Source organism: Phalacrocorax aristotelis, chromosome 3 (assembly GCF_949628215.1).
Source record: "Phalacrocorax aristotelis chromosome 3, bGulAri2.1, whole genome shotgun sequence".
NCBI lineage: Eukaryota > Metazoa > Chordata > Aves > Suliformes > Phalacrocoracidae > Phalacrocorax > Phalacrocorax aristotelis.
The window spans coordinates 73,585,073-73,598,012 of record NC_134278.1 but is presented as its reverse complement, the minus strand read 5'-3'; the positions used below and the strand labels follow the sequence as shown (position 1 = coordinate 73,598,012).

At 42.2% G+C, this 12,940-nt stretch overlaps 1 protein-coding gene across 1 annotated transcript in view; it reads left to right on the top strand.

The window, feature by feature from the left end:
• Positions 1-9,583, top strand: part of GRM1 (glutamate metabotropic receptor 1) — a 195,485-nt gene extending 185,902 nt beyond the window's left edge. The window contains exon 8 of the mRNA XM_075088000.1: positions 5,833-9,583. Coding sequence (XP_074944101.1) covers positions 5,833-6,670 — 838 coding nt within the window. The 3' untranslated portion in view covers positions 6,671-9,583. The remainder of the gene's footprint in view (positions 1-5,832) is intronic.
• The last annotated feature ends 3,357 nt before the right edge of the window (positions 9,584-12,940 follow it).

The following is a 12,940-nucleotide window of genomic DNA, read 5'->3' as shown; positions in this document are numbered from 1 at the left end:
AATTACTACTAGTAACTCTAATTAGGAGTCTGCCCTTTATACACATTATCAGTGTAATATTCTCATACATTTGTTGAGTTAAGTAAGTAAGACCTGTGATACTGAAGTTGTAGGACTTCAACTACATTGAAGCATTTGCGGTGAGCATCTCTCTCGCCCCCCGCACCCCAAATTTACAGTTGTATAAAAGTGCCTATGTACATATACAGACCCTGGGGGTCTGACCCCAACCTGGAGACCATGTGGATGGGAACCTGGACAACGTCACAGCATATTCAGGCTAGACATAACTACTGCGTCTATGTTACAGTCTGTATAATATTAACATTTCAATTTTAAAAAGAAAAACAAAATCAGCAAAAAATCAGTTATTGATAGGGTCGATGTACATTAGAAAGCCTATGTGTAGCTCAGATCAAAGTAATGTTTAACTTCTGCAGCAGAATAACTAATGAAGGAAATAACTAGGTTACATTCAGTTGGCATAAGCCAGTGGCAAGACGGAGGGTTGGAAAGGTGGCTCTGGGCTTGTGCTCACCCACAACAACCCTAAGTCTTATCAGGTTCTGCCACTGTGGGTCAGCCTGATGGCGTTATGTTTTCCTGCACTTTGCGTACATAGAACATTGTGTCCCATGCCCAAGGCAATTTTCTTCTAAAAAAAAAAAAAAAGAGAGGGGAGTGACAAGGAAAAGTTAGTCCAGTAATTTCAATTTCCACAAATACTAGTGGGAGATTGAATTTTGCTCTAATTATACAGCACCACAGAAAGCATTGGAGTCCCACTGTGAGAACTGTTGTAAGGTCCTCTTATCACCAAGATAGAGATTACAGTGTAAATGGACTAATGCTGAAAATGGTTTGTGATTCTTTTTTTCTTTTAGGTGATAATAACTGATGTTTATCAGGCAAAAAAAATGAGCATACAGCAGATAGAGACTGTGGTGGATGACATATCTCTCACTCTTGGGTGAGCCACAGAGAGGTTAAACCTGGGTTAGTGAAAGAGATGAGTCCCTAGAAGCAATGCTCCAAAAATCAGGCGTGCAGGAACATGCTAACCAGAGTGGCTTGCTCTGCTAGTGAGCAACAGGGCTGACTGCTGCAGCTCTGAGAGGAGGGTCCTGTTTAGCACAGAGAAGTATCGCTACCCTGGATTAAAACAAGTTCACTCAATCAAATTTCTTGCCCAGTGGCCTTACTGAAATGGAGACAATAATGGAAAAGGTCTTGGGGATACCAGTGAAGTACCTGCAAAGTACTGCATTGCAGGTATAAGCCTTAAATTTTGAGCTTGTTAGCTTGGGTCCTGGGAACAGGGAGGCTGCAGAGGGACAGAGCTATGCTCAGGCTCCTAACCACCCCTGATGTGACTGCAGGGTTGGAGAAAGCTTGGGGATGGCTAACTGCCTTCCTGTGGGCAGGGCAGAAATTCCCCTGCTGGCTTCCCTAGGAAATTGTTGTTTGGGCTGAGAAAGGTTTTGTCCAATGCATTGCTTTTGGATGGGGCCTTTTCCTTCACTCTGCCTCTGAAGGCTGGCCATATCTGTATAGGTGTGCAGGGACAGCCCTGTGCCTGCTGCTTTCTGGAGCACAGTTGCCAGGTGGCCGGTAACGGTGCCCCACTCTGTGAAGGTGAGAGCATCATTTGCTGACCAGGCAGTACCTGACACTAACCTTGTCTGGGTGCTGATAAGATAGTTCAGGGTTTGGTTTGCAACTAATTTTTGTTGATAGCCCCTTCTCAGGCTGCATTTAATGTTCATTCCTAAAATTTTAGCTTCATAGAAGGGACCACTAGGTTATCCCAATGCTTCCTACTGGTTGTGACGTTTCAGTTAATATAGTGACTACAAGGAGGTAGGTTTGGCTAAAGCATCAGTCTGACAATGAAAGAAAGGGAACATATATCACTTGTCCTATAATCTTTCCTGGGCTGCGACTGCACTTGATTCTGGGGCAGTCCTAGTCACAAGCAGGAGGGGGATCTGGGGCAGCTGGAGATAATTAACAGTGAACAGTGAGCCATCTAGCAAGATGTAGGCATGTCCTCAGGTGAGAAATGGCTTGGCAGGGTTATTTTGGACCACAATATCAGATCTGGGTACATCAGTTCTCTTAAAGACTTTCTGCAAGTAACTATTAAGTTTCAAAGTCGTTTTCCAGAATCATCAGCTTAAAGTATCTCAAAATGATTGCTCCAGAGTCATGCAGAGAGTGTGTTGTAAAGATCAATGTATGTATTAAAAACAACATTTTGAACTACCAAAAATAGCAACAGACCTGCTCATGGAACTGATAAAAATTCACACAAGAAATATACTTATGTCTGTTCCCCCAAAATACAAAAAACCTACACTAAGCTGTGGTGAAAACTGAGAAACAGCAGCTACATTCGATTTATGTCCTTGCCTATAAAGCAAAAGCAAGCCCATCTTATGTGTTGATAGGATATCCAAAACCTGTCCTAACATTTAGGCTAGATGCAAGGACTTGGAGAAATAGTACTTGGAGTGTTATACTGGGTATACACAACTACAAACCTCAAGATGCCTTGAGACTCCAAGAAGTTCACTTCTAGGCAGTAAGTGTGAAGTCTAAATTCTATGGGAAATTATGTAAAGGAAAGAGGAAGTTAGGAAAGGCGAATAAATACATGATGGACATGAAATGGGTAATGGTCCTATTGATAAAAGCAAGAAAACACCAGCTGGTCCCACCCTCATCACTGTGTAACTGAACACCATGTTTTCAGTACCCCAGCTGTGACCTGGCTTGCTGCCCTCTCCTGTCTTCTTGTGGAAAAATTATCCTTTCTCCCATTATACCAGGTGGATTATTTTGATCTTTACCTTCTCCCATGGATGCTTCCTTCATAAAAGAAGGTGACAGTCACTTAGTGAATGGTGACCATGCATCCCACATACAGTCAGGATTGTCATCATTGCTTTGCACAAGTGAGTTGACTCCTATCTCACCAAGACCTAGTTCAGGTCTGAGCTTTTCCAGCCCAGTCTTCACTTTTTGTCTAAATGTTGATTAATGCCATTCAGGATGGCTGGTCTTTGTTCCAGGATAACAAGTGTTTTTCTTGCATATTAATTGTTAATTGTGCCTGAACATGTCGATCTTGGCATGACTGCCTACCAGCTGTCCAGCAAGACAGAGCCCAGGTATTTCTATGACAGTCTTGTGACTCCATCCCAAACATGACTCACTAACAGGCTAACGGTGCACAGACACAGTGAAGAAAGAGTTGGAAGGACAGACTGAGGAGAACAGTAACAGAAAAGAGATTTCCCAGTGGAAATCACCTGATTGACCCCACAGAGAGCCACTGTGGCTCTGAAGCTATTTGTTACAAGGCCATTGGAGTCATGAGCAGTAAGGCTGGGCAAGCAGAGCAAGGCACTTTGGAGGCACCAGATTTCCCCATAGAGCAAGCTGGTAACAGACAAATCCTGATTAAGTGGTTTGTTCACGTTTGAGTATTGCATTCCAGCACAGCTTGATTTAAGTATGGCCATTGACTTGGGCTCAATTAAGTACATTAAGGAGAGTGCTACAGATGAAAGAAGTCAGAAGAACAGAACTCGAGAGTGAGGGGGAGGAAAATGAACTGAATAGGAGGAAGATCTGAAGACAGAGGTAGAGAGTTCCTTAAAATAGTAGTGCTTGCCTTTGATGTAAAATACAAAATCTTGGGAACAAAATGAGATAGAGACTAAACAGATGGTGTGAGGAGGGATTCAAAACTGAGATGACGCACCAGAGTTAGATATGAAGACGTAAATGATGCAGAAGTGGACTTAGCATAAAAGACAGCAGATAATCATCATGGTTTGTTTTTGGGTTTGTTGTTGGTTTTTTTTTTTTCAGAAAAGCCCTTTACAGTACTTGAAAGCTATAGCATCAGCAAAATACAATATGAGAGTGCTTGACTTATTTTCCTTGTTTTGAAGCCTAAGTAGACAAAATGTGTTTCTGTGTGAAGAGTTTGTAGATCTTGGTATATTAAAATAATACTTTAAAAATCTTTCACACCCAACAGTTACATTTATTTTTTTATCTCTATAGCACTTCAAAAAAAGTCATACCACAGCTCATTTTGATCAAAACAGGAATGTCTCCCAACCTTCATTCTTATCTTTTCATTGATCACTATAATATAGAGGTTTCATTCTTCATCTGGGAACTTGGCTTTTTCCCCCCCTCTAGGTTAAAGCTCTAAATCCAAACAGCTTCAGGTTCTACCAACTACATGCTTTGGGGAGTTATGAATTTTTTATATTGGCCTGTTCTTGTGAGCTGGTTCCCACAGAGGTGGTGAGTCACAGGTCCAGTGTTTGGAGTCTGGAGTTGGAGATGAATTTCCCAGCTTGGATCCATCTCAAATTCTTTTTTTTCTCCAGGAATATTTACTGCTCAGCAGAAAAGTACCACATTGTCATGTACATTTCTTTTTCATTTTGCCAGATTTACATTATATGTCCTGTACCAGTTTCTTCCAGCTATCACAAAGTCAGTCAACATTTTTTTTTTTTAATTCAACTGGTAATTATGTACTCCCTGAAAAAGAGAAGCACAGGAGTCTGAGTAAGGAAAAGCAAAATACTCAGAACAATATTGCGGGCTGTATGTAAGGGAAGCAATCTCCCCTGGTGTGCGCCATAGCAGGAGGCAACACTGCTGTGCCAGCCTCCCACCCAGATTGCCTCCCACCTGCACTGCAATCACAGGGCCTGAAATTTAATCCTTTGTTTACTTCTTCCCCCTGAGAGATGAAACCCTGAAATAAGGCTGCTTCGCATAAATCATCTCAGAATTTATCTCCGGTCTCTGGTTTCCACCCAGGTGATGTATATCATAATTTGTAAATGGTCTCTACCACCTGACCTGCAATTAAACAATTGCTTGGTCCTCTTAAGCACTGTTCATCTCCCTGTCCCACCAGCTGCTAATGAGATAACACTCTGCTTTGAGTGCTGCTCCCTGCAAAGGTATGGGGAAATACAAGAAAACCCACTACAATTCCTGAAGAACAGACCTGACCCTCAGGTTCTCACTCAGCCAAACACCCCAGCGTTTTGATGGGATCCAACCCGCATGCTGGAGGGTTTGTCTCGCCATGATCATGTAGCTGCCTGTTCCTCCACCCACACAAACCAACTGCTTTCAATCCCAGCATTTTATCCTGGTTTGTAAATAATAGTTGCTCGGGAAGAAGCATGTTTGCCTCCTACCTGATGGAGGCCCTGTGGGTCCTTCATTTCTGTAATAGCTAATCTGTTCCTAAGTGCAAAGGGGTGGGGGGGAAGGAAATAAAAAGGAAAGGGGGGGTTAGTAACAATTCCTTTCTACCCAGCATGCTAAAGGCTAATGCTGTGGGTTGTTTTTCTTCCAGCAGTTTGGAAATATTTCCTATAAGCTATAAATCAGGCTTAATTAAAGCTCTTCCTGTGACTTTCTTCCCCTTTTTCTCTTCCCCCTGCAAGGTGGGGTGAGCAAACCTAGGTACAAAATGGCATAGCCAGAGTCCTCAAAACACCACCAGCCCTCCCAGAGCTCTTCCCGTGGGCTAAGCTTTCCAGGGTGGCTGTGGGGTGGGCAACCAGCAGGGTGTAATTGCTTTCAGATGAAAACTGCAGTAATTGCTGCTGTTAAAAGACACTGTTGTCTCCTTCTGTAATATTTCTGGGAGGACACAAAGAACTGGAGGGGGGAGGCTTATTAATGAGGCAAAGCAATCAGTATTTTTGTAGGCTTGTTTGTTATACTGCCTGTGTCTGCGTAATGTAAATGCAAATAAACCCATCTTTATTTTATTCATAGTTCTAATGGAAAGTCTGTGTCATGGTCTGAACCAGGTGGAAGACAACCTCCCAAAGGGGAACACATGTGGCACAGACTCTCAGTGCATGTGAAAAGCCAGGAGACAGGGTGCAATCAGACAGCGGTGATCAAACCCCTCACTAAAAGCTACCATGGCCAAAGCAAGAGCCTGACCTTTACTGACATCAGTAGTAAGACTCTGCACAATGTGGTGGAGGAAGAAGATAGAGAGCCCGTTCGCTTCAACCAGCCCAGCAGCCCCTCCATGGTGGTGCACAGGCGGGTGGCAACGACTCCCCCACTGCAGGCCACAGTGGAAGAGACCCACCTCTTCTTGCCTGAGCAGCCCCCCAAGACCCTGCCCCTGCAGCCACGGTCTCTCATGGACCAGCTGCAAGGAGTGGTCAACAAGTTTGCCACCGGCATCCCTGACTTCAACTCTGTCATCCCCACGTCTGGCTCGGGGAACGGCGTGCGGCCCCCCTACCAGTCCCCCTCGCTGCAGCAGCCGCCTCTGCCGCCTCTCCAGGTCGCTGCCTTCAGCGAGGAGCCCCTGTCTCCCCCATCTGAGGAAGCGGAGAGTGAGAAGATCAAACTTATTCAGGGATATGTCTATGAGAAGAACACAGAGGAGGAGGACGAGGAGCCGGCGACCAGCAAACTGACTCTGGAAGACTCTCCGGCACTGACGCCCCCATCCCCTTTCCGGGATTCGGTGGCTTCGGGCAGCTCCGTGCCCAGCTCACCCGTCTCGGAGTCAGTGCTCTGCACCCCCCCAGATGTGACCTATGCCTCTGTCATCCTGAGGGATTATAAGCAAAGCTCGTCCACCCTGTAGACGCTGCAAGAGACAAGATGAGAAGGACCTTGGCAGCTGCCCACTAGGAAGTCCTGGGAAGACAAGTCTCCCAGGGCTGGGGGGAGAGAAATCAGAGAACAAATTAACATATGACAGGGCAAAAACTTAATCCTGCACTTAAATAAACAAAAGGAAAGAAAAAGAAAAAAAAATCCATTCTGAGGGCTCAAAATTCTGTAGCTGTTAAAAATAAAAACATTGTACTTTGAGAAAATGATAGGAAACTGTAACAAAGCACAAACCCAAGAGACAACTTCTATAGCAAAAAAAAAAAAAAATAAACACAAAGAAAAAAATATTCACACTTAGTCACACCCTCTCTTGGCAATGCTTGAAAAGGACTCTGGGAAGTGTGACCTGGAGGAGTCATTAGCACATCTCATGACTGCTGTCTGCTACAGAATCAACACACCCAGGAGCTGGAAGGGCGGAGTGCGGTGAGGAGGAACGAAGCTACTTGTATACGAGACATACGTGCATAGATATTTTTTCCTGGTTTCTATAGGTGGTATAACTGCGTAATGTGTTTGGGGGAGAGGAGCTGAGATAATGTGAAAGCACATGGCTCTTACTGACTTTTGTCTGAACAATTTGTTCTTCACACTAGGCTGCTTTTTGAGGGATCTGGGCTTTTTTTAACACTGATTGTGAACAGAGCGAGAAATATGATCAAGGCTCAAAAGGTTTCTGAAGAAAGCCCTTGCTGTAGTACTTGTAATATGATAAGGACTTAGAAAAACTGCCCTTTTGTATAAGATTGCAAACCATGTGGCTAAACTGTTACACAACATTTCCTGTAGCAGAACAATATTTATTGACTAACTTTTCATAATGCAACATATTTGCCATCTGAGTACATCACTCCTTTGTGTTTCTTTGGAATCAAATACATTGGAAAATAGCTGTATTCTTAGAGCAACAACTATTACTCTGAAAGAAATGCAATCCCTTGCTGGGGGTTAGAGAATCAGTCTCAAAGCAAGAGAGTGAGCGTACGTTTGTGTTTCTGTATGCGTGTGTATGGTATGTGTGAAGCGTAATGTCCAAGAACTACCACTGGAAGATTGTCGTATATACTATGAATATTTTTATGTTTAAATCATGTTTTATATCACATTGTTACAAATATTCAATAGATCCTTGAAGGTTTGTATGCTGTGCTAACACATTTTTTTTTCATATACAAGCTGAGACAGTGGTTACCCTTATAATAGGGTGCTTTATTTTGCAGATATTTGATGAAGTAGGCATATGGTACCAATAACCGGTGCATTGATAACTTGTTGTTTTACATTTGCAGCAACTGTGGTTAACAGAAAAAAGAAAACACAAAAAGAAAAAAGTCTGTTTTAGAAATCTTGCACATGCCAGTATAAAGGTGGGACAGGAAAAGTAATTAAACTGTTTTGTTGCTTCAGATAATTCAAAATAAAATCATGTCCAGACAGGAAATTTCATCAGTGCTTAATATGTGCATAAACTCCCAGGGTTTGTTATAAACTGGTCTTTTAGTCTCTTTAGGATGTTTATTTGTGTGTTCTTTCCACACGCTTTCACTTCTTCTATTTAATATACAATCTTGTATCCGTAAGGTCACTCCTAGGCAGCTGCTGTTCTGTCATTTGTTCCTCCTCCTCTCTCCTTCACGTGTTTCCTAGAGATGGGGCTAGTCCAAAGCTCCCTAATGGCTGCCATGTTCAAAATCCAGGTTTAATTGCTGTGGCTTGAACTTAATTATACGTATTATTACCCTATTTCTAATCGTGCATATTATACATATACAGTACAGGATTTTAGCTGCCATGAACTTTGATTGTGCTGTTGAATTGAGCTGAGGATTTGTCCCACAGTTCTACACTTTATTTCCAAAGATCTTTTTAGGGAATCTCTTCGTGCTAATATAGTTGTAAAACCTGGTTTTAGCCTTGTTTCTTGTGAATATTCTATCAGGTTTTTTTCCAAATTCAGCATAATTCTACAGTTTTTCTTTCTTTTCACTTGAATTTTAGGAAGTCCTGCTGCTAGTCATCTATTCTTTTCTGAAGATCCAAATCTCATTGCTTTGATCTAATTATATAGTAGTGGTATTGGAAGGTTTGACTGGTGCTGAAAATCAGATAGAGCCTTTTTTCCTCACCCTCCTTTCACGATGTTTCCTCCTTTCAATATGACTAGTGGCCAGCTGCTGTCATTGTCCTGATGTGGAAAGCACAAAATGACTTTGCCCAAAGACGCTGTTATGTCTTTGTCAGTAGATTGATGCCTCTGTAATGAACTAAAGACACCTGAGGGTCAGTTGGTTGATTTTTGTCTGCTTGGGGCTTTTAAGGGGATATTTTTTCTTGTTGTTTCTTTTTTTTTAATGCTGATTACTCATTAAAGCAATGAGAAAAATGTCATGGTTTTTTGCTGGTCACCACACTGGCAATGAATTTTATCTTCTTATAATCTTAGTATAAGATTTGTAGTGCTGTTTCCAAAAACATGCGTTGTCGGTAACACAGAGCTAGCTAGTACTAGGAAACAGGTCTTTGAAGAGATGAGATAGATAAGAAACAGAAACATAACAGATTTGTATAGATGGGGAACTGGCAATGTGGCAAGGTACTATATTGTTTTCAGATCTGTCTGTTTTGCACATATTAAGCACTGATTTTATTACTGCAATGTAATTATATCATGAGTAGGAGTTTTCTCGAAATTCAGTATATTAGCTTTTAGTTTGTAATTGTTAAAACTGGAAACATACACATACGTAAATATACCTAAAAAAGCAAGAACTCACCTTGTGTATGTAATTGTATGAGCTATGAAGCTTCCTGTAAAAGTTCGTTCTTTTGGTTTGTCAAATGCTTGATGAAAACTGCCTTTTTGTCAAAATGATCTTGAAAATGCTGTAAAATAAATATTTTCTATTTATTATTTAAAAATTGAATGCCAAGATTGTTAATTTTTGCTCCCTAAGTAAAAAAGAGCCATGCCTAGTAACTAATTGTTCCAGGGCTTTTCAGCATCATGTGTGAGAGATGGTGGGATGCTCAAATGGAGGTAGGTATTGATTAGATTGTGGCATGCAGGTGAGATCTTGAGGAGTTGGAGTATTTTTGTTTAGAAAATGAACCCCAGATTTTTGGCTTCCTAATGAAAATCAGGACCACCATAGGTATGCATTTGGGCTGGCGTGTTGTAGAAAAGAATCCAATAGGAAATGACAAGAAATTTTGCTTCCCAAGGACATGGGGAAACACCAGCCCTTCACTGGAAATACTCCATGTGTTTGACTCTGTGAGATGTCAACTTCTCACATTAGGGAAACTCAAATACGCTTTCTTGACAGCTATAGGAGAAAGGCATCGATCCCAGGCATCTTGTGCCTCCTTCCTTTACTGTCTCTGTATAGAGCAAAGTACTGGGACTCTTGACTCCTGCTCTGCAACTCACACACACCGTGGCTTTTTGGTGACTCCTGAACTTCTGCGTGCCTCAGCTATGGGGTCTGTAAGACAGGAGTATAAATGTTTTTTTTCTGGGGCTCTGCTGAGCTTTTCAGACTCAAGAGGTGCTAAACATAGAAAATTTAGCTCTTTTTCTCTTTACACTTGTGAATGGGCTTGTTTCTAGTGGCTCCTTAGTTTGGATCTGGCCTTGCAAGAGCCCCCGTCTGAGGAATCCGTCCACCTACAACTACTGCCCTGCTGGAGTACAGAGAAGGACATTACATTGAGAGGTAAGTGCTGAAGGTTTGGTCTCTTTGCTGGTAGAGGTTTTTCCCTTTTTTTAAACTTTTTTCTTTTTCAATTAAAGTCTGGGCAATCTGTGTCTTAGCAAATGTTCTGCTGATCAAGTGGGCTCAATTACAAAAACATCGTCAGGCAACACAGCGGTTACTCTGTTCCAGAGCACCCAGTGCAGCGTTGTTGCCAGCACCATTCTTGCAACCAGTTACTGTTTGTGGGACCCAGCCTGCAGCAACTGATCCGGAGCCCGCTGCACATCTCAGCAGTCACATGTGGTGTTTGGGGATACATTGTACAATGAACATGGGAATAAATATGATGGTAACATCTGACAATCAGATAAGAAATTTTATAACAATTGTTATCTGGTGTCTAACTAGCTACACATATGCTGTGCAAATGAATTAATTTCAAATTGCAGTATTCACATAGGAGGTTAGTACTAATTGTTTTATGCATGACTTTCCAAACAGCCTGACTAGCATAACGAGCTCAGCAAGTCTTACTTTCCTTTTGACGCAATTTCAGTTTTTGTATTGTTGTGCTTTGAGCTTCCAGCATGGATGAGGATCATTTCAGTTTAAGTAATTCTAGACCACATAAATATTTCAGTTTATGTTATTTTTCTTTTTTTTTAAAAAAAAAAATTTCACTCTTAAACATACAACAATATGAACATTACCAGAAAGAGCAGATTGGGCAAAATCTATATAAACAGACTCCAGTAGATATGGGCAAACAACAGTTGGTGGAAGTGCTAAAGGAAAATATGTAGAAGACCAGATGCTCCAGCCTTTTAAAGCCATTTTATTAGTCTCTATATTTCCAGAGCAGTTCTTAATGTGCTTTAGTGTGACAAAGGAAAAGACTACTCTGGTGCTGTAGAGTCTTTTTAGAGTCCTTTGGCCCCAGCCCCAAGGGCAGATAATGTGACAGGTGGAAAGGGAGTGGAGTTATATGCCTTCAGCTGCATTTCTCTTTATCTAACCTAAGAAAAGGCGGAACAAAATCCAAAGCTGAGGAGACACAAGTATGAAAGCTTTACATTAGAAATAAGCAAATCTGAATTGTCAATATAACTGAATACTGCAGCAAATGGTTGGGAAATTTACGCAAATTATCCTTAAGTCTTCAGACCAGTGGAGAATTCACAGGGTAGAATTCTTAGGCTTCTGCTATACAGAGGGTCAGATTAAATGACCATAATATTCACAAGCTGCCAAAAAAGCCTATCTAAAATAGCTTTATACTGAGCAAATGAATGACTAGTCCAGGACCACAGAGCAGCAAAGCAGCTTAACATACTTGAGCTTTAGTCTCCAGCCACCAGCCAAGGACAGAGTCTTGGCGTCTCCACCAGCCCAGTCTGTGCCTACCCACTCAAGTTCTGCTCAGTCTCTGGACCTAGTCTAGTGTGTCACATCCACTTTGCAAGGAATAAGCAGTTACCAGAAGCAAAAGGCAATGGAAACTGGGCCCCTGGAATTGCATTTATGACTCTTTAGGGAAGAACAGAGAAGCAGGTTGCTAATAGCTCTTCTACACAAGGTCTGAGTGGCTGTTAAAAATGTTTCTTACAAGGGAGTAGGAATTTTGCAGGTTGTACTGTTGTGGTGATTTTTTTCCTAAATAAATGAGTCACTAGACACTTGGCAAGTACCTGTCTGCAAATCACTGGGAAGGAGAAGCAGACTCGATAGAAGAGAGCAGGCTCTATAGAGAATATCAAGGCCTGTTTCTCTCCGTGTAAGATTTCCAACAGGAATTTAGCAAAAAAGGGAGATAAGGAATGCCATGCAGCCAAGAACATGGTACTACCATAAGGCCCATATCTGGACCTGGGCCCCTTTGTTAGTGAGCCCTGCAAGCTCCCAGAGGTGGCAGATGAGAGCAGCAGTGACTGGTTGCCATTTTCAGTGCTACAGGTAAATCCCATCCAACTCAAAAAACAAGCAAGGTGTTCTTTGCCTTGCTAATTCAACTTCCAGTTCTCAGTAAATCACACAAAAGAAAACTGCTTCCCACCTGAGAGCACAGGTCACTGTTTGGTACCAAGAGAAAGCATCTGTTATCTACTGAAATGTGGGCGTAAGCAGTATATCCCTATAGAAGAAAAATATCATTGTGAGTTGTGGGTTTCCATACCGAAAGGCCTCTAAGTAGGTGGAGAAGCAGCTGGCACTGATACCATTGCAGACAGATAAGAGTTTAGGAGTGGTATGTATCTATGACATTCAATCCACCCACTTATTTATTGCACACCATGCAATGTGTAGGTGGCATGAGATCCATCCACCAACCCACGCCACGGTACGGTGTATGGGACTCCTACCTCCCTGTGTTGCTCTGAGTCTGTATCAGGAACAGGGATCTGCGAGACCTTCCTGGAGAGGTGATGTGTCTGGGGACCTGCTCAGGGCAGATAAGTCTCTGGTCAGCTCCCTCTGACTCCATCTTTTCCTTACCCAGGGTGACTTCGCAGTGCACCAAAAACATATTTTCCTTACAGGCA